The following is a 21,801-nucleotide window of genomic DNA, read 5'->3' as shown; positions in this document are numbered from 1 at the left end:
GAACTTCAACAAAATTAATACAATAAATAGATGTGTGCCTGAGCTCTCTTAATCATTAATGTTGCCGCTTTTAGTGGAAATGGTGGCTTCCAGGTGGTGGCTGAATACCTGGCATACGCTACAGATGTAGTATCGTGTGATGGCGTCCCAGTGCTGGCTGACAGTGGCATTGAGGGCCTCGGTTTTGGACGAGGGGAATTGTTAGTGTCAAACAAGCCTATCCACCCGAATAGGCTCTTTTCGCCCACTTTTTTTGATAGATCTCTGAACTGTCTCGTGTGAAACTCCGAGACCTCTTGAATGTGCCCTCATGGACTTGAAGGGATTGCCATGAACTGTTTTATTTAACTCATCCGAGTTCATTTTGGCCTCTTTTGATAGAGCCCTTCTTCCTCTTCAAATTTTGGACTTATTGACGACGTAGACGGGGGTTCTGGAGTCGCCCAACTGCTTGGAGTGTGCGAATGAAAATTCGTCGATCACGTTCAAGTGCCATTTTCTCTACTTGTACTTATACTAGGAGCTCAGATTTGTTTTGTTTTATAATTAATTGTTTATGCTTTAATACATCGAAATATGAATTAATTTCAATCACTCTACCTTCATTAATTATTGAATTTGTAATTGTTCAAATTTCAATGGAACACCCGGTACTTTGGGAATTCTAAGTTTTAAAAAGGATAAAATATATATAGGGATTTGAAAATAGTCGAAATTCTCTTGAGCATACCTTTAAAAAAAATATACAAGATTATTATTAATTATTTCTCCCTTTCTTGAAAATTCAAACATCTTTACGGTCAAGGAGCGCAGTGATACTAATCAGTAATCACTCAAAACTTGATAATCCTGTAGAGAAAAACGCGTGCAAGGAGAAGGAGGGAGAAAGACTTATGGTATCACTGTTTAATATACTGATGGGATTATCATCTGCCTGCTTTATTATAGTTTTTGAGGGTATAACGAAAGTATTAGCAAAATGTTAAATAAAGATATACTACATATAATTGACTTAAACGTTTTTTATTCGTTACAGTAGATTTGAAGACGTCACATTCCATGAAACTGTAATTCATTATGAACCATATTTTCAGAATAATAACTAATGAAACAATAAAGTAGAGTATATCGAAATATATTTGAAATTACAAGTTTAAAATGGAGGCTTAAATTAAATATAATCTACATACTAAAAAATAAACCATCATACATTTATGTTAAATAAACAAAATTAAACAATTAGAATCATATAACTAATAATAACAATAAATTATAAATACAAAATATTGAAATAATAGATTGATCCAAATAATATTTTCTTGTTCTGACATTGGAATTCAGTTAAATATGTCATAACTTTAGGTTGCAAAACACGAGCCAGACGTGGAGTTTTAGCAAAAAGGTCATCATCTCTTTTTCCTCATGTGGAAGTTGCTACATACAATTGTGCACGGGATAGATAAATCTCTACCGATGAGATCTAAATAGTTATTAATAATAAAGTAAATGTCAAAATCATAAAATTAGACAATAAATATACTAATAAAAAAAATGTTAGAATTAAATCCATCTCTTCTTTCAATTTTAGTACGAACAGCTTTTAGAATCCTACATTCATTTATTTCATGTTTATCTAAAAAAAAAAAGAAGTTAATCCATGCAGTCAAATTTTAAACGTTAATTACTTATCTTAGATATAAAAATAAGGCTCCTTTATAACTGATAAGACAATTAAGGCAACCATTCTTGACTTAATGTAGTTTTCTAACATGACATCGTAAAAATTTAAAGCAAAACCTAATTATATAGTAATGTCCGGCAATATTACTCCTTATTAAGAGCATCAAAAGATTTTCCCCCGTTATTTATACTTGTATAACAACATACTATTATCATGAAGGATATACACAATTGCTGATTATAATGCTACACCCAATGTAACTACCCCCGTTGTTGTGACCATTTAAGCAGTTGTCTTTGCCTTTTATGAGTTTTCTGAACACAATTTCTAGGAGCTTATGAAACATAAGTAATCATTAAGTGATAAAAAAATAATATTTATTGACTATGTAATATTGGAAAACCTAATGATCATTACCAAGTCTTTAAGTGAAGAAATTAATGTCAGACAAACTAGTTGCGAACCATCCAAAGGTACTACCCCTATTGTTGTGAATTTTTAGCTAAAATAGAATCATATTTTATAATTAGATTTAAAAAAAAATGAAAACTTACTGTTAGATGGTACAAAATTCAGAGTTCCATTTCGAAATTAGTAAATATTTTATACTTTTTACTGATAACTTTGATCTTAATTTGGTGTGGATGACTCTAAACATGCTGAAAATTCTCTCAAATTCACAATTTACAATGGGAATATTTCCATTAACTTTTTATACGTAGGATGATTAGCAATGGATAAGGGTATATTGCATGCAATAATCATCATTGTGAGATCAGAGTTACAGTCTGACTTTATGTATTCATCATTAACTTGAAATTTTTTAGATGAATATCCATGCTCTTGATATGAGATGAGGATAATGATTGGCGTGTAATTCTAGATATGAGACTAAAGGCACATTTATTTCAACAAATCCGACAAACCATCTGTTTCTCATCCGGTAAGTATTTCCAAATTCCTGGGCCTCCATTTCCAGAAATCCAAACAGAAGGCGACGTTATTTTAGGCATTTTATTCAGTTCTCTATCGACTATCAGCATCTAATAATATTATATTAATATTGAATAATAAAGGCAGGAATAATAACATTCTTGATAGAAGAAGATGTACATTATTTAATCAATGATGCCATAAGTATTTCTTCCCTTCTCCTCGCACGCTTTTGTATCCTTAACAAAATTATCAACCTTAAGTATAACCCAAGGTTAATAGAAATACAAGGTTATACCATAACGCGTGTACGACTTATGTTTGACTTCCATCACCCTTTTAATAATGACGTCATAGTAGATGAGTGGTTGCGTGTTTTGTCAGAATCTGTTTTTCTTGCCAAGCAGTCGTACGATAAATTAAATTGAAAATTTTAGCAATAGTGAAGGTTTACTGATTAGTAATCAGTTGTATTTTTTTAGCTCACCCATTTTTTTTTTTTTTTTTCGGGTTGGCAACCTGCAGAATGAATTTTCTTTTTCTAATAGATACAATTAGTGTTTTGCCGGTCCATATTTAGGACTGAAGACTGCATTCCCATCCAGTTCTGTCTCGAACCAGTACATTTCAGACCTACATATCAGCCCTAAAAACTTATAAAGTTGTTTCCTCATGACGTCCATTAAATTAATTCTTATTTATTTAATCAGTCCCTCTAGGACTAAGTGTAGAATTGAAGATCGACATTGGAATAACTTTTGCCTCTATCCTTGTTTGTTTCTTCTCTCCCTCTCCCCTCGTCACAGCTGCTTGTAGCTAACATCATAAAACACCATGGTAATTATACTTCTCTCCTCTAAAACATTCAATTGTTACCATGTCTATTTTTTGTTTCTTTTTTTTAACATGCTAAAATAATATCGAATTGCATCACTGCCTACAGTTTTTATTGTGATCTCTGTTAGTCAATCCCCATAGTCAACAAAAATCCTGAATCCCAACAGTCTTTATAGTCTAATTATACACGGTGTTACCTCAATAACACAAATTTACGATTTATTTTGTTGTCAGCTGTCGATGTGACTTCTTCTTTTCTCCGAATCAGTGCTTTCTGAACGTTGATTGGTTGAATTAGAATAGGATATTGCTAAAGTGCTTTGTACAATTGTTAACAATTATTGCATATTAGTTGCATAGATAGGAAGAATTTGCTTAGAATGAACTAACTATCAACTGATTTTGGGGGTTTCCCCATGTTTATTTTCGTATGAAAGGATGAGTGATACTATACAAGTAACGACATGTATCACAGCTCCCTCTTAGAAACAAACAGAACTATAGTTTATATTCCTTTTCGTAAAGGACTCTAGGCAAAGAGTGGACATTCAAGGCAAGGACGGTTGGATTCAGTAGTTCTTTATTCTGATTGGCTTACAATAGAAGCTGCTACTTGTTCCTCCAGGCACGCATCCAGTTTGAGCAGGCCGTCTCCTTCCTATTGAAAAGAGAAGAATAATGACGACTATGTCACAGCAATAACTAAGGTTGATAATTTTGGTAAGAATACAAAAGCGTGCGAGGAGAAGGGAAGAAATACTTATGGCATCATTGATTAAATAAAGTACATCTTCTTCTATCAAGAACGTTATCATTCCCGCCTTTATTATTCAATATTAATATAATATTATTAGATGCTGATAGTCGATAGAGAACTGAATAAAATGCCTAAAATAACGTCGCCTTCTGTTTGGATTTCTGAAAATGGAGGCCCAGGGATTTGGAAATACTTACTGGACGAGAAACAGATGACCTGTCGGATTTGTCGATATAAATGTGCCTTTAGTCCCCTGTCTAGAGTTACACGCAACTCATTATCCTCATCTCATATCAAGAGTATGGATATTCGTCTATAAAATCAAGTTAACGATGAATACATCAAGTCAGACTTTAACTTTGATCTCACAAATATGCTTATTGCATGTAATATAACCTTATTCATTACTAATCATCCTACGTTAAAAAAAATTATGGAAAAATACACGGGTAAAATCTTCCCTTCCCGAGGAACCCTCATTCATTAATGGAGGATGTTGGTAATGATGTCATTTATAGAAATACCCCCATTGTAAATTGTAAAGTTAAGATAATTTTCATCATGTTTAGAGTCATCCACACCAAATTACGAAATGGAACTCTGATAAGGATTCTTTTTTTTTTTAAATCTAATCCTAAAATATGATTCTATTTTATCTAAAATTATCAAGAATTATGATATACAACTCATTAAATGCAAAAACATGTGATTAAATGGTCACAACAACGGGGTTAGTAGCATCGGATGGTTCGCAACTAGTTTGTCTCATATTAGTTTCTTTACTTAAAGACTTGGGTATGATCATTAAGTTTTCCAATATTACATAGTCAATAAATATTACTTTTTTATCACTTAAGGCTTACCTATGGTTGATAAGCTCCAAGAAATGGTGCTCAGAAAACTCATAAAAGGCAAAAACAACTGCTTAAATGGTCACAACAACGGGGGTAGTTACATTGGGTGTAGCATAATAATTAGTAATTGTGTGTATACTTCATGATATGTTGTTTTATAAGCATAAATAACGGGAAAAAAATATTTTTTGATGCTCTTAATAAGGAGTAATATCGCCGGATATTACTAGATAATTAGCTTTTGCTCTAAATCTGTATGATTGATTTAATTCTAACATTTTTTTATTAGTATATTTATTGTTTAATTTTATGATTTTGAAATTTACTTTATTATTAATAATTATTTAGATCTCATCGATATCTATCCTGTGCACAATTGTATATAGCAACTTCCACACGAGGAAAAAGGGATGTTGATCTTTTTGCTTAAACTCCACGTCTGGTTTGTGTTTTGCAACCTAAAGTTATGACATATTTAACTGAATTCCGATGTCAGAACAAGAAAATATTATTTGGATCAATCTATTATTTCAATATTTTGTATTTATAATTTATTGCTATTATTAGTTATATGATTCTAATTGTTTAATTTTCTATATTTAACATAAATGTATGATGATTTATTTTTTAGTATGTAGATTATATTTAATTTAAGCCTTCTTTTTAAACTTGAAACTTCAAATATATTTCGAAATACTCATACTTTGTCGTTTAATTAGTTATTATTCTTAGAATATGGTTCATAATGAACCACAATTTCATGGAATGTGACGTCTTCAAATCTACTGTAACGAATAAAAAACGTTTAAGTCAATTACATGTAGTATATCTTTATTTAACATTTTGTTAATACTTTCGTTATACCCTCAAAAATCATAATAAAGCAGACAGCTGATAATCACATCAGTATATTAAACAATGATACCATAAGTCTTTCTCCCCCCGTCTCCTTGCACACGTTTGTCTGAACAGAATTATCAACTTTAAGTCAATGACATGATATTATAGGTCGGTGTTAGGAACATAGTCTTCCTTGTTTTTAGATTGAATTGTTTATTTTCCCTTAACTGCTCTTTCCCTAGAGTCCTTTACCTTTTGGTTGTTCTCATTAATTTTTTTAAGTTGGCTCTTGTATAATTTGAAGCAGCTTACTTTTCGTATTATTAACTCAAAAAAGGTCAGACTTGGATATATATCAATCAAGAGCCTTCGTTTAGAATTCGTGTCATCTTAACTCTGTCGACTCTCATTAATATTTATATTGATAAGAATACCAATTCTTTTTATACTTATTATTAATAACTATTCTCAGTATAATCCTTTACCGTTGGCAACAAGAAAAATACACAAAAACTAGCTACCATATGTTTTTCAAATTTTTCCTATCCCTTTTGACAGTCGAAATTGACATTCGATAAATAAACTAGTATTTATATGTCGTCTATGAAAGTTGCCAGCACATAATTCTTTTTTTAATTTACACTCACGAGGATCTAGACAGTTTTCACATCCCTACTTATATAGATATATCAGCAGTGATGAAATCCCAGTTTAGAATGAATGGGCATGTTTAAAAAAACCAAAAATCAATATCATAACCCTGAAAAATTGAGGAATATTTTAAAGGAGATCAGCTGACAAGGGAGGAGGGGAGAAGGAAATGAAGAAGGATATTGGCAAGAATTACTCCGATGTCGATCCCCAATTCTACTCTGATTCTAACAGGGATTTATAATCATAACTCTGCAACAAATCCTCAGGGTTACCCTCCGTCTTTTATGAACGCACACGAATGTTTAAACAAGTTGTGAATATAATTAAATATATTTAGAAAAGGATGTTCACTACTCAGGGAATTAAATAATAATGACAACGGCTAAGGAAAAGAAAATTCATTTTCCTGCTAGCTGTTGATGTGTCCGCTTCTTTTGTCCTAATCATTGTTCTGAACGTTGATTGGTTGAATTATAATGAGCTCTTTTTAAACTGTAAACAATTCTTAATAGGGAAGGGGTGCGCGATACAATAAAGGTAACAACATGCTATGACGGTTTTTATAATAAAAACATGACGTCACTTTATCATTTTCTCGCATGACGTATGCAACTTTTTCTTCCGTTCCCAAAATTCATATTGTTATGTTAATTCAATTACAAGGACGAGTTTAGGGAGGTTGCCTATTTAGTTATACTTATAGAGAGTCATGTTTAACATTAATACAGGGGGACAATATCAAATGTGGAATAACTTTAGACCTCAATATTTTGGCAACCCTGGGATATATGTAGGCTTGTAAGCGTTCCTCTATTTTTAAGTTCAGTGTTCATCGTTCAGGCATTATTTCCGTTCCACGTTCCTACCATAAGGCGGTACCATGTAGGCTGTACGACAGCAAATCGAGACTTCCCCTTTGATAGTTTCAGGGAGGCCTCATTTGAGAACGAGGTGTCTAGATTTTTTAACATAATAATTCGGTGAATATTAGCGTTCAAATGAGCTACAACGGAAAAAAATCGGTTCTTTCATGTCGAGAAGGAGACCAAAAGGCAAAGTATTGCCGATTTAATTTGTACCCTGCATAGCAACAAGACAAAAAAACTGGACCGTATCCTCTCGACTTCTCGCCACTGCCACAAAAAGGTCTCTCAAGTTTTTATTAGCTTTATTAGCTCTTTAAATCATTATTAAATCTTGAAAATAGTAAAAAAATATATATATCCTTTGATTTCTTGAATTTTTGTAGATAATATTGGAACAGAAAACTAAAATCTCATTCCGTTCCTTAAACACACATTCTATTGGACGCCGTTCTGTTCACTGGCCTGGATATATGTACGTTTAGGAAAGATTCAACTGATAAAACTATGTAAGAAAAAATACAATATCCTTGAGATATCCTTCGAATACGAACATCGTGCAGCCATTATTTTATGCCACCCCTAAGAAGATTACGAAGCTGCCTCAATCAACTGTTGACGATGTTACTAAGCCTTTCAAGGAGTATCATGGGTGATGAACACCTGCAAGGAAGACTCATGACCACTCTGAGAGCTAAAAATGCTCTCCAATCATAAAAGAGGGATCGTAACCCAGAGGATTAGTTGCGGAGTAATAAGTGTTAGCTCTTGTTAGTCACCCAGTAGAATTAAGGAACTTCATCATCAAGGTCTGTGCCAGATTCAGGGCCAGGTTGGAGGCTGTAATTGACTTCACTATGCTCCCCTAGTGTATGAGCTGTAAATAGCTGACTATATTTTGGGAAATAAATTATAATATTCATTATCCTTGTATACTCAACGTTCTTTTCGGAGAAAAAAGTATTCCCGTGTAGTCAACAATGTTTGGGCTAATATTGATCACGTGGCTTTCGTTTTCCCTCTTGGTAACTGTCTTTGCTACGGATTAATATACGATACATTTTAACACATTTAGCTGTATTATTCTCAACCATTCAAATGGATGGCCGTTATTTACTCCTCAACGCACTTAGCACAAAACATACGAAAATAAATTTTATTTGCTAAAAAATAGTAACTGCAATTAGTTACTGCTCCAGTGTGCGAAAAATAAACACAGACACTGTGACATTTATGGAATGGAAAGAACATCATCATGGCAATAACCTATGTTCTACTTTAATATAGCATTACTTATACAACTCTACGGTCGGATATCCACACCCATTTTGACGTCATCAAAAAAGAAACGGGGAGTGGATCCACTCTCTCAACCTTTCATGTGTTTTTTTATTTATGATAATTGATAACAATCAAAATGGATGCATCGTCTCCCCTTCTTCCATATTTCACCGGAGCCTGCATGTACACTGATAATAATAAAAAAGAAAGAAAAAGGGATTGCAGAAAATAAAAATCCATTTGACAGACTTTAATAATATATAATATTATTATTATTATTACTAGATTGACCCTTCATTCTGTGCCTGTTACTATTATTGCACGCAAAAGGAGAGAGTTTCTCGAATCTCGATGACAAAGGAGAGTTTTAATATTTTGTGCACATAAAAAGGGCTGTAGGTAGTTAGAACACACATACAAGAAGAACAATCCAAGGCCAACGACGCGTAGATGTTAGTTATATACCTTCTTTTTTTCCCTTCCGCATATTACCAGGGGCGTTAGTTAAGAATAGGATCTTTCACGATAGAAGAAGAGGGGCTCCTCCCTTTTATCCACATAATATTATGTATGTACTTTGTACTATCTACGAGTACGGCTTTTAGTGCTATTAATCAAATGGGTCATTTGAAATTGGCCCAGTGATGATGGGGACCCTTATTTCGTTATATATTATTAACATAAGGATCGAATACTATTAAGGAAGGACTACAAGAGGGGAATCAAATACTGGATGCAAATCCACATTCTTAACTAAGGCGTGTTCGTTCGTTTCTCTCTTTATTACATGAGAAAATACACAGCACTGTGCCCCTTGTATCTCCACATACTCTGTTTTACAAGATATGCTTTTATTTTCCTCCCTTAAAAAACTGCTGCTAACTGAGATGACCTTTCTAGGTGGATAGAGGAACTAACAACTTATACTTAGTAGTTACTTAATATACATTAAGGGTTCTTCTCTCTTTTATGGAGAAGGACTCAAAACGACGTCTGTATACTTAGCACATACATAGAAATCTATTGGCTTTTAATATGTAGCCTACTTGTGTAAATTTCTTTCAACATACGGCCCACCCATCGGCCATCAAATTATCATTCTGTCATCCAAGATTACTCACATGAAATGAAATCCCTTTTAATTGTGGAGGTTTTACACAGTTGCTCCCAACTGGGGTTCCAAGCATAACCGTATGATATGAATTTTTCGAGTGGGCAACTTCAAAAAAAAAAAAAAATAATACTGAATAATGATCAAATATAGCAAATTAATTCCCTGAATAATACTAAGTATATTAGCTATATTTTTGCGGAGTCCCGCCCTGCCTTCTTGTCTCTACGCCTACGTCGTCAAGGGCTCCGTGATATACAGAGTTGATCTTATCTAATCGCAGACATTTTATTACTTCCAATCCGCAATGACATTTGTACAAAATCATCACGGAGAAGGACAATTAGACATCTTATCTCTGAACAAAGCAATCTGAGACGGTAGAAGAGAAAATAAAATTCTAAATTCTCTGAAGGACAACAAAATCCACTGTGAATAAGCAGAATAGCCGCTACATCACAACCGAACATTCAAACAATGTCTCAGCTTCAGTGATACGTGTCTTCAGAAGAAAAAATCTAGCCAGAACTTTGGTCTTGGGGGTGGAAGAGTCTGCCCTTCCATTTTTGTGGAGAGGAAGGACCGCCTCAAAGCAGGTGCTTACATCAAACTTCTGGATAAGAAAGTACTACCAAGGGCAGTTAAAAGTTAGAACAAGTTTGTTTTCACTCAAGAAGGAGCTCTGTGTCATTACATTACTTCCCGCTTAAATTTTACTCTTGAAAAAAATAAAATGTGTACCACTTGATAAGATCAGTCCTGAATTATATCAATAATAAATAAAACGTTTAGTTGAGCGTATTTATGTGCCGCCATGATGGAAGGGTCGGGAGTCCCTGGTTTAACACGACGCCATCTCATACATTTACAATGTATCTTGTTGTCAGCTATGGATTTTGAAAGTTATGAAAGTCATTGATAGTGTTGTTGTATCTGTTATTATTATGGACTGGTCATTGTAGTCCTGTTCCGTTCAGTCATGCATATCAGTCCTAAAAACTTATATGTTTTGGTCTTTGATGACGTCACTCCTCAGTTCTAGTACTAACAGTTGTAAGGACTAGTCCTAAAACTGGACTTAATCGAATAAATATGGACCCAATCACCACAAGTCGTTGATAGGTTGAATTCGAGTTATATTTTCTATGTAAGCAGTGAACAATTTCCAAATAATTGTTAAGAAATAATTATTCCATAGTTGGGGAAAAATAAGAATTGCCCAACTGCTACACAGTGATTTTGGGAAAGGTTGCAAGGTACAATAAAGGATAGGACGTGTTGCTAAGCATACAATTTATTTTTGTATTTCAACTAGTGGACAGGAATTTTTAAACAGTATAAAAAGTATAAAAATAACTGAATAATAAAAATAAAATAATAATGATAATATTTAACAAGTAATGGGTCACTATTTGGCTCATTGAGCACACACACACACACACACACACGGACACGTTAATTCCAAATCACATACCTATGTAACTGACTTGCAAGTTGGCGTTGTAATTATTATAAAATAGTATTATCGTGACGTTTTAGATGAAGTGCGAGATGATCTGAACGAGAAAATGCTCTTTCACACATTTGACATTGGAAGGGACGATCCCCTGTGTGCTTCCTCATGTGACGAGTGAGTTCATCGGATCGAGCAAATTTCCAACCGCAATCAGTCCATCGACATATATAAGGCTTCTCGCCCGTGTGTGTCCGTAGATGAGCCTTCAAATGACTGGATTTTGTATAACTCTTTCCACAACCAGGATGGTCGCAGATATGAGTAGGGAGTTTCCGTTTGGAGGGTTTCTTTCCTGATTTGCTCCCAGAGCCACTATTTGAAGCTTTTTTGCTTCTGCTGCTGTTGCTCACAGAAAGAGGAATGATTGAAGTCGAAGAGGTGGGGGATGGAGATTCGTTTTTAACTAACATATTTTTTTGGAAAACAATTTGACTATCAGGATGAGAAGAAATATGAAGGTGCTTGCCACTTGGACTCGTAGGTGGGGAAAGAGATTGTAGAATGAGGGAATTTGAGCAAATATTGGGATTCAAGGTGGCTGCAGCTGTTAGATAGACACTTGATGAAGATGATGCATTTGTTGTCGTGGTAGACAGCTTCAACAGATCCTCTTTTTCGTCCGGACTTGAAGGAGGTGTTATTTGAATAGAGTGTGTTTGAGGGGAGTAGAGAGATGTGGTGGTGGTGGTGGTTGGTGAGGAATTCGTGGAGGCCATACACGTGGTTTGAGTAGTTGTTTGAACGAGAGTCATAATAGTTGAGGTTTGCCCGTTGATGGACATTGAAACGGGACGAAGAGTGAATTGATTTGAGGTACTACCTGGTAGACTGTTATTACTATTAGGAGTTGAAACATTGTTCAAACAATTTGAGGATATATCTATAAGGGCATCATCAGGAGAGATCCGTCGTGCCCTGTTACTAGGTGGTTCATCCTCATCTTCTATCATCAACTGTTTCGTCGATTTCCGACTCCTTTTCCCGACCCCAGTTGCTTGTTTGGTGCATTTGGTGTTATTTTTGAATACACAATCAAGTACTTGCATTTCAATTTTGAGGTTGTTCGTAGGAAGATGAATCGTTGTGGTTCCTGAGGGAGTTGTTTGTGGTTGAGGCTGAAGAGTAACTCCTCGAGTAGTAGTAATGAGAGAAGGCATGGGTTTAGAGGCTAGAGAGTCATCTATTAGAGAGCGAGAGAGTGGCTCCTTTGGAAGAGATATCTGAGGGAGACTACTCAGAATAATTTGTTGTGGCGGTCCCAGATGTTGTTGCTGCCCAGGGGCATCATTATTTTTGTCAACAGTCATATTGACAAGGGAGTCAATGTCCCAATAATCTAAATCTCCAGGAACATCAATATTGGCAAAGGGTTCATCCACTTGAAAGCTGCTACTATTTGTAAGATGATGCAATCGCAGTTCGTCAGTTTTCAAGGCACTCGACACGGAATTATTGTTATTAATATTATTTGGACGTTTGTTCTTTGAAGACAAAAGAGCTTGTCGAAGGAAACTGGTCGTTGTGGGAAGGGGAGATGGTTCTACAAAGTAATTGCAGTTCTCTTCTTGTTTGATCGTATCATGGAATTCATTTGGCGAAAGGGAAGAGTTCTCTAAGTCACTCTCCAATTTATGATGATCCAGAATGAAAGAAGAGTTTAAATGGTCATTTAGAGTAGTATTTGGCACTTCTCGAAGTGGCTCAAGATTCTGTAGAGATGGAGGAGATAGAGAGTCTAAATCCAAACGATCCTCAGAATGATGATGTATAGGATGTAAGGAAGTATTCGTTGTTGTCGAAGAAGTCGAGGATGACGAGATGGAAGAAGTCGAAGAGGGAACATCATCAACCATAGGAGATGATGTCGACGACGACTGAGTTGTTGTAGTGTATATAATCCCGGAATAGTCGATCCGCAGTGATGATACATCCTCATCCCCCGTGCTTTCAACTATTTCTTTGACGAGTCGTGCCTGTGGTGGTTGGGGTCCATTGAGTTCGAAGGGGCTTAAATGATGAGATAAGTTTGGGGAATTTTCAAGGAGTATACTCTCAAAATCATTCCATACCTGGAAATAGGGATTTTTGGATAATAATGTATATAATGGTATGTACATGTAGGTATATATTCATTTATAATAATGAGTCTCTCTGTCACATAAACAACTCTGGATTATACGATGTCTGTGTACATAGGTACTTAGTTATAACTTATAATAAGTAGGAACTAAGTTACTATTATTATCATTATTTGGGGAGGGTTAAAGAAGCTTATTTATGAATCAATGTAAAGGAATATCATCTTCCTCTCCTGGCAAAGGAGTTATTGAATACCCGTAGATGGATATCAAACAACAGAAACATAGTAATATTATCATTCACGAAAATAAACATTATATACACACATACATAGATATATACCATATAACCATGAAGGAGAGAGGAAACGAGAGCTATCTACCATTATAGCTCTAAGAGATGCTATACTAAGTAACCAATTGTATTTCTCTCTCCATCTTTTTCTTTATAATATAGGAAGTTTAATTAAAGTACCTTCGTATATGCTTGTTATAACTTATAAGTATTCCTTACTTAGTTATAATAACTTATAATACTTATGTATATACGAAGCAGTTGTTGTCTTCCTTTCACCCCCCCTCCTCTCCTCACCACCAAAGATTGCCTTGATTTTTTTTTAAATTTATAATATTTTCCGTGTATGTCATTGTTTATGTGTTACGACTTGAATATGTATATTCAAAAAATAGATGAAGAGAAATCTATTCTTCCAAAGAGAGAGGGTCGGAGAGATGAGCCCCCTTATATGACAAGGTTAATCATTCCTCCCCCCCCACCTTCCTCCTCAACATCTATCGACTGACTATCTATCAATCCCCTCCACTATATATATATATATACAATTAATCATTAAAATCATTCGTAAATATGGAAAAATAACAAATAATTGGCATCCATTTTCTTTTTTTAAATTAATTCAAAATGAAAGTTCGATAATCTTCCCTCCTTTTATTTATTTTTCCTTTTTCTTCCTTCTTTTTTTTTCTCTCTCTCTTTCTTTAATTCTTCTTCTCCCATTGTATGTACGTAAAAAATAAAGATTTCAAGACAAAAATGTAATTATAGTGTCTGACGAAGTAACAAAAACAAAAAGGTCAGAAATCTCTTAATCATCTATGGCCAGGTCTTATACGTCCATGATATAACTTTAAAGAAGGGAGGGGGTGAAAGAAACACGAAGCGAGACTGAATAATAAATACATAATTCATATATAATAACACAAATCAGTCAATTTCATATCTTCCCCTTTTCCCCTATATTATATCTCGCAACCTTTTCTCCTTCAAAAAGGAAAAAAAAAAACGAGTACAAAATCCGTTGGTGGAACTAGTTAAACAGTTTTCTCCCACGTTAATAGATTTATTGTATCACGCAACCTTGCATACAAAAAGAAACCGATAAAAGGACCAAAAGCAGTTGGTAGTAGGCCGATTTTGAGCCAATTCTTCCCACCTATGGAACCATTATTCTACAATAATTACTTATAGCTTAACAATAGTTAATTTTTATTCAACTTATCAACGTTTAGGGGGGGGAGTGGCATTATCGACAAGTGGAATATGGAATTATTATTCAATACCTTGACATACGAGTTTAAATCGATCCTGGACGGAGCTCATAAGTCAGAGAAATTTATTCCATAAGAAATAATAAACCAAATCTCTGGACCAGCTTTTATATCAATGCAAATTTTTGCACAGAATCCAGCTTGTATCTGAAAACACGTATGTTGGGAAACTCGATTTCCAAAGTATTACTGTCATTGTTTGGAATGCTTAAGAACTTAAAAACATGAATTAATTGATATTATTTCAATCAACTACGTTCAAAACACAGCTTAGAGAGACACATCGTTATTTTTATTATAACTTACTACCTTTCTTTAAAAAACAAAACAAAACAAAAACGGAGTTGCTAGGCAGTTGTTAGCAAGGCAATTCATTCTAACTATGGAATTATAGTTCAATAATTGTCGACAATTATTCACAAAAGCTATTGTAACTCAACCAATCAACGTTCAGAACACTGATTAGCGGACAAAAAGCAGACAAAACGACAGCTGATAACAAAATACAGTGTATATGTGTGTGTTGGTGACATTTTCTCTTCCTTTTTATTGTGGTCTTCCCAGAAATTACTTTAAATAATGACATTATAACAATTATAATTTGACATAAATAAATATATATTTTTTTGTTGGTTAAGACATGGTAGTAATATAGAATAATCAACCAAAACGCTAACCTCAAATTGAATATATATATATATATATAATTATTAATGACAAAAAAAAAAACAAGAAGAAAAAATTGAAGGTTAACTTCATTCAAGGTCAATATTGATGATATTATGGATAAATAATAAAAACAAAAGTAAAAAACCAGACATGAAATAAACTTTTTTATTTTTCAAAGATAAAACTAAAACATACTTTGGGCTCCCCCTCCACCCCTTGAGGATCCTCATCACATCCCATCATCATTTTATATGGTTTGGGCGTTTTTTTTTGTTTTTTTTTTTAAAACCTCAAGGCTCTACAATATACGTACAAGAAATTTTTGCATTTCTTAATGTCTGTTACTAGAGTAAGTTCTACCCGAGTTGGGAGTTGATCATCAGTGTGATGCTAATATTAGTATTTTGTCCCCCCCCTACCTGGAGGGACTTGCATATCATAAAACTGGGTGGGGTTGTACGCAAAAACGAAGAGAGTAAAAAAAGTCTATTGATTGATGATGAATCCCCATAACGAATTGTGAAAACCAAACAGAAATGGAAAAAAGGATTTTGGTTTGAAAGAAATAAAAACAAACTTTTTTTTGTGTGTGTGTTATAATAAGTCTTTTTAACTCTACGCAATCTCCTCTTGAATGGATATAAATTATACAATCGTTAAAATATTTGCAAATAATATCTTATTTAAGTGCATTTCAATAAATCTACGCAACCTCTCTCCCCCTACGTATAAATATATTATATTAAAAGAAACCTATATATTATTACTTATATAAAAAATAATATAAACTAAAACAATGTTAAAATATTAAAAAATAATCTTGTATTAAAGGCCATTTAAATAGGCCTATTTACTCTCCACAACCTACCCCACCCTTACTTTTGAATAGATATTAAAAGAAACGAATGTAATATTACTTATATAAAACATAATGTAAATTTAAAAATTGTTAAAATATTAACAAAAAATAATCTACTATTAAAGTGCATTTAAATAGGTCTGTTTACTCTATGCAACCTCCCCTACCTATATTTTTGAACGGATATTAAAGGAAACTAATGTATATTTCTTATATAAAAAGTAATATTTAATAAAAAATCGTTAAAATATTCGCAACTAACCTTTTATTAAAGTGCATTTAAATAGATTTTTAACTCTACACAACCTCTAACCCCCTAATAATGAATTGGTTTAACGAAAATTAATATAAATATACCTTGTATAAAAAAATAAAATAAATTAAAAAATTGTCCAAATATTTTTGCAAACACCTTCTGTTTTTGTTTTTTTTATTATTTACTAATGAGAGGAGTAGTACCTTTATTACTTGTGATATTTCGTTCACTATTATAAACCACTTTGGGCGTGGCCATTTTTACCACTACTCGCAATTTTTATTTTTATTGAAATAAAAAGGATTAAGAGCAAAAATAAGAAGAATATTTCTGGATTGCCTTAATGCAGAATGAAGACTACATACTTTTACCTTCATTTAGATGTTGTATCTAAACAGCTCCCCACCCACCCTTCCTTTATTTTTGAGGTAGCTTTTTTTGAATGGAATATAAATTAACACCTTTAAAAAATCGGGAATACATGTAATAAAAAATGAAAACTTACGTCATTTTGCTGATATGACGAAGAGGAATCTGTCATTTTCTGTTTTTTCTCCTTTTGAGAAAAGAATGGAAGGGATTTTTCTGTGGAATTTGTCAAAGAGAGTAAGTTTGACAATTTTTTATTGGATTTAATATTAATTTTTCGTTGCGATTTTTTAAAAAGGATCTGTGACTTTTTACGGAGCACTTATTAAGTATGATTATATATACACATACATATATACTAATTATATACAAGTATTAAATATATTTCCTCGACTTCACATATTCGATATCAAAGCTGAATGCACGACCATATTAAACTGAATTTTTACTTTAGGCCGATTAAAAAAAAACCAACCAGGCGACGCCTTTTTTAAAAGAAAAAATGTGTATTAAAATATCATGGTGCGCGCTTCGCTAAGAAATAGATGATGATACAAGTATATATGCTATTATTTTAAGGTCGCATTCCAATACATAGATAGTAGTTTAACCATTTCCAGCGTACTTTTTTTACGCAATTGTATGCGTCAAAAAGAATATAGGTATATATATTGTACAAGTTGCAACTTGAACATACAAGTTGCTACCCAATCAAAAAAGTTGGATACAAAATGAGATAGAATAATTATTTGTCTGTTGGTACTCCTGTCAAAAGACTGTTAATTTTTATTATACATGGTGTAATAGAAAATATAGATTATATACATGTTATTTACACAGGGGCGTCCCCAAGGGGTGGTGAGAGGGACTGCGGCCCCTTCCCAATATCCAATCCAAACTTCAAAAACAAAAATTAAATATAAATATTTATGAAAAAAATTTATTATATGAGTTTTTTTCCTCAAAAATTAAATTTTTTTGTGAACTGTGGATTGGTGAATTTTTTTCCGAAAAAATTGAATATTTGACATTAAATTTTGCAAATTATTTTACAAAAATGATAACTGTATGTGAACAGCTGTAAATTTAAAAATAAAAAATCAAATAAATTATTTTTTTTGTGAATGGCTATTTATTTTGTAATTTTTATCGACAATTATAATATTTGATATTTCATTTTTTTGAGTAAACAGCTGTTGATTTTTTTTTTTTTTTTCAAAAATGCAATTATTTTTGTATAGCAGGTTATTTTTGAATTTTTTTTCCAAAAAAATTAATGTATGAAATTTAATGTTTGAATTTTTTTCTCCAAAATTTTTTAGGTGAATAGCTATGGATTTTTAAAAAAAATTCAATTTTTTTTTATCGGAAAAAATCTAAATACCAAGTTACCCTCTAAATATAATCCTGTGAACGCTCCAGGTACAAATTGCTACCAAAAAATGAGATGACCAACTTTAAATAAAAGATTTACAGTACTCCGGATAAGGATAATCCAATAATTGAATATTCCATCGATAGTCGACATATTAATGGTATAATTTTTGACTATTTTAATACAAATGACTGAAATATAAGTATTCTCTTCCACAGTATAAATGAATAAATTTTATGTTAAAGGAGTCAATTTGAGGCCCTTTTATTAGGAAAAAAAAGAATCCCTAATGGACGAGCAATCTAGACTATATATATAAATGTACAAGTTGTAACTTGTACAACAAAATTGTTCAAACTTTGCAACCCCTAAAAATGGGGTGAATAGTTATTTTAAAATAAGAGTATTTAAAGTCCTAAGTTTGATGGAGATAATTCAATAATTAATCATTTTGGGATAGTTGAAATGTTATACATTTTGTAATGATCAATATTAAATTAATTATGAATTATCTGTGGCACACTATAAAGTTAACATGCCCCCAGTTAGATACACTATAAATAAGTAATTTATATTATAGATTAAATGATAGCCTTAATATGTAGTTGGTAATTAATATGAGCCATTTTGTCATGAAATAAGATATTAGAAGGCGGATAAATTGTCACATGTACAATACGTTTATGCAAGTGGGAACCTGTACAGAAATCCCAATTGTACACAGCATAATATATTCTTCTTATCAAAGTGGATAATTAACTAACGGTTGGTAACTTATCGAAATGAGTTGTATAGTACATATGTAATTAATGAAAATACACATTTTGTGATTAAATTAGAAATCATGAGATGAAGAGATTGCAAATTGTAGAAAACATGTGTATATATGTATTACTTCCGAATCGGTAATATACAAGGTTGGGCAGAAAAACGTGGACTGTTAATTAAAGTAAATTAATTCTCATTAAAATAGAAAGGTTGAGTGATTATTTTTTGACATTCTGTTTCAACCATCCTTATTGCATAAACAAACTAACATAAACATTATAGAGCTCCTAGATGTTTAGATAGCGAGGATTATGAGATTGTGAAGTGCTTCAGGATCCTAATTTTAATGTGGTCAAGATGAAGAATGATGGAAAAGACCTCTCCAGGAAAGCAGGAAGTGGAAGGAATGATTTAAAGAGGGTTCCGGAGTTGAAGAAGATGAAGGAGGGCCCCACCAAATCGATATTTGTCAACGATTTCTACGTGGCTTCTATGACCATCAGGATTGTCCTCATTCGCGATGACCCTACACCACCCTCTAACAGAGGTTATGAAGGGTCGAGAGTATACGTTTTACTCGCCAATCCTCTAGTTGATTTACTCATGGACTATTGATTGGGATTCTATACGCCATGCACAATGAAGACATTCCAACTTGTAAAAAATCCCAACTTGTACAGAACATGTAGGATCATTGTTGCAGATGGAAGCCTATATTGTACAAGTTGATCTTTTCTGCTACTTCAAATATTCTCGTACGTACGCTCACATTGAAATAAATACTTAGATATCCACTCACTCTGAGAGTCCTTATCCGTTTTTCAAGGTTCTTTTCGTCCGCTTCGTCGCGTACTAATAAATAGGAGGAGTACACGGGGAGGGGAGGGGGTTAAAAACAAAAACGAATGGTTGGGTGTGACACCATCCACACCACTTCTTCTTTCTAACAGAGTTCTATTCGGGAGAGTTGCTCCTTATATAAGATATATATATATATATATTGATCCATTATTCTCCTTCTAAAGTTTGCAACGTAAGACGTTATTGTTTCTTCTTGCTACAAGAATTGTGCGAAAATCATTTCCATCCACTTGGGATGACATATAACTCATATTATTAAATAGGCCTACACACAATATAATCACATAGAGTAAGGCGGTTCCCCTAGTAAGTACATTCATTGTAGACGTAACATATTAAAATATAGGCCTTTGGGCATGGATTCAATATGATTAAAGGTGGGATTTTTGGTAGAGCGCAAGGAAAAGGCGGGAGAAGGATATATAGTACACCTGAATTAAGACCCTTGTATATATCAGCTGCCTGTTCTTTAAAATAACATTCGTGCAGGAAAAAAATATATAGATTTTTTTTGAAAAAAAATATCAAAAATCCACAGCTATTCAAAAAAAAAAAAAAATTCCGAATTTTTGTTTCAAAATCCACAGCTGATCAAAAAAAATTAAATTTTCAGAATTTTTTGTTTTAAAATCCAAGCTACTCACAATTAATTAGATTTTTGTGGAAATAAATTGAAAAATTTACAGCTGTTAAAAAAAAAAAAAAATTCCGAATTTTTTGTTTTAAAATCCAAGCTACTCACAATTAATTAGATTTTTGTGGAAAAAAATTCAAAAATCCACAGCTGATCAAAAAAAATAATTTAAATATAATTTTTTCTCTTTTTAATTTCAAAAATCCCCAACTATTTACAAAAAATTACATCAGACCTGATGCGAACACCCTCGACTTCTCCTTTATGGGTGCATGTCGAGGGGAAGGCCCGCAGTGTCCGTCAACCTAACACTGAAGCCCTGAAAGTCAATATCAGCCAGCACTAGGAGGGTATGACAGAGGACAATATCTGGAGCGGGTGCCATGAGCTGGTTAGAAGCCATAATTCCCGCCAAGGGTGGCTACACTAATAACTAAGAGATCTAACACATCCATATATTTATAGTATTATTATTTTTTTTGAAATTCTATTGTTTACCAATTTATTATATCTTATTGAAGTTTAAGATTCAGAGTGTTCACATTTTGATGGACCACTCGTTAATTACAAAGTAAATGTTTGTGGAGGAGTGAATGAGCTTAAGCCACAGAGATATAAGACCATAGAGTGATTATGTGATGAAGAAGTTAACACCCTCTTAATTGACCAAAACATTTAAATTGGTATGTTTTAACAACATAGAGGACGCTTCAAATATTTTCAAGTTCAATCCTCCCTGTATTTTACATTTGATTATATTTACCTCCGCCAACGAAGTTGAACGGAGGTTATGTTGTTGGGTTGTTTTTTATTATTTTGTTTGTCTTTTGGTGACTAGAACTACCGCAAAAGTTACAGATTAATTTTGATCTAACTTGGAACGACGATTATATATGGTCACGGTTCTAGATAATTTTGCATCGAACATTTTAGGCGCTGGTAATTTTGCCTCGAGGACATATTCGCCGCCTTTTAATTTTTTTTTTTATTGGTTCGAACTTTACTGTTGTATTAATTATTTCATCAATATATTTTT

At 33.1% G+C, this 21,801-nt stretch overlaps 1 protein-coding gene across 1 annotated transcript; it reads right to left on the bottom strand.

The window, feature by feature from the left end:
- Positions 1–11,093: 11,093 nt before the first annotated feature.
- On the bottom strand, positions 11,094–17,566 carry LOC121116113 (uncharacterized). Its single transcript, XM_040710333.2, has 2 exons — positions 17,264–17,566; positions 11,094–13,396 (listed from the first exon to the last, which is right to left on the bottom strand). The coding sequence occupies exons 1-2, from the start codon at positions 17,297–17,299 to the stop codon at positions 11,321–11,323; spliced, it is 2,112 nt and encodes a 703-aa protein (XP_040566267.1). The 5' UTR covers positions 17,300–17,566; the 3' UTR covers positions 11,094–11,320.
- Between the last annotated feature and the right edge of the window lie 4,235 nt (positions 17,567–21,801).

Source organism: Lepeophtheirus salmonis, chromosome 4 (assembly GCF_016086655.4).
Source record: "Lepeophtheirus salmonis chromosome 4, UVic_Lsal_1.4, whole genome shotgun sequence".
In the NCBI taxonomy this organism is placed as follows: domain Eukaryota; kingdom Metazoa; phylum Arthropoda; class Copepoda; order Siphonostomatoida; family Caligidae; genus Lepeophtheirus; species Lepeophtheirus salmonis.
The sequence above is the reverse complement of the archived record's forward strand: the minus strand, read 5'-3'. Positions and strand labels throughout refer to the sequence as shown.

What these genes read in the sequence shown, in the direction of transcription:
- LOC121116113 (XM_040710333.2), bottom strand. Translation starts at nt 17,299, where the DNA reads ATGACAGATTCCTCTTCGTCATATCAGCAAAATGAC. An exon ending in CGTCATATCAGCAAAATGAC is followed by an intron (nt 13,397 to 17,263) that starts GTAAGTTTTCAT and finishes CCCTATTTCCAG; the next exon opens with GTATGGAATGATTTTGAGAG.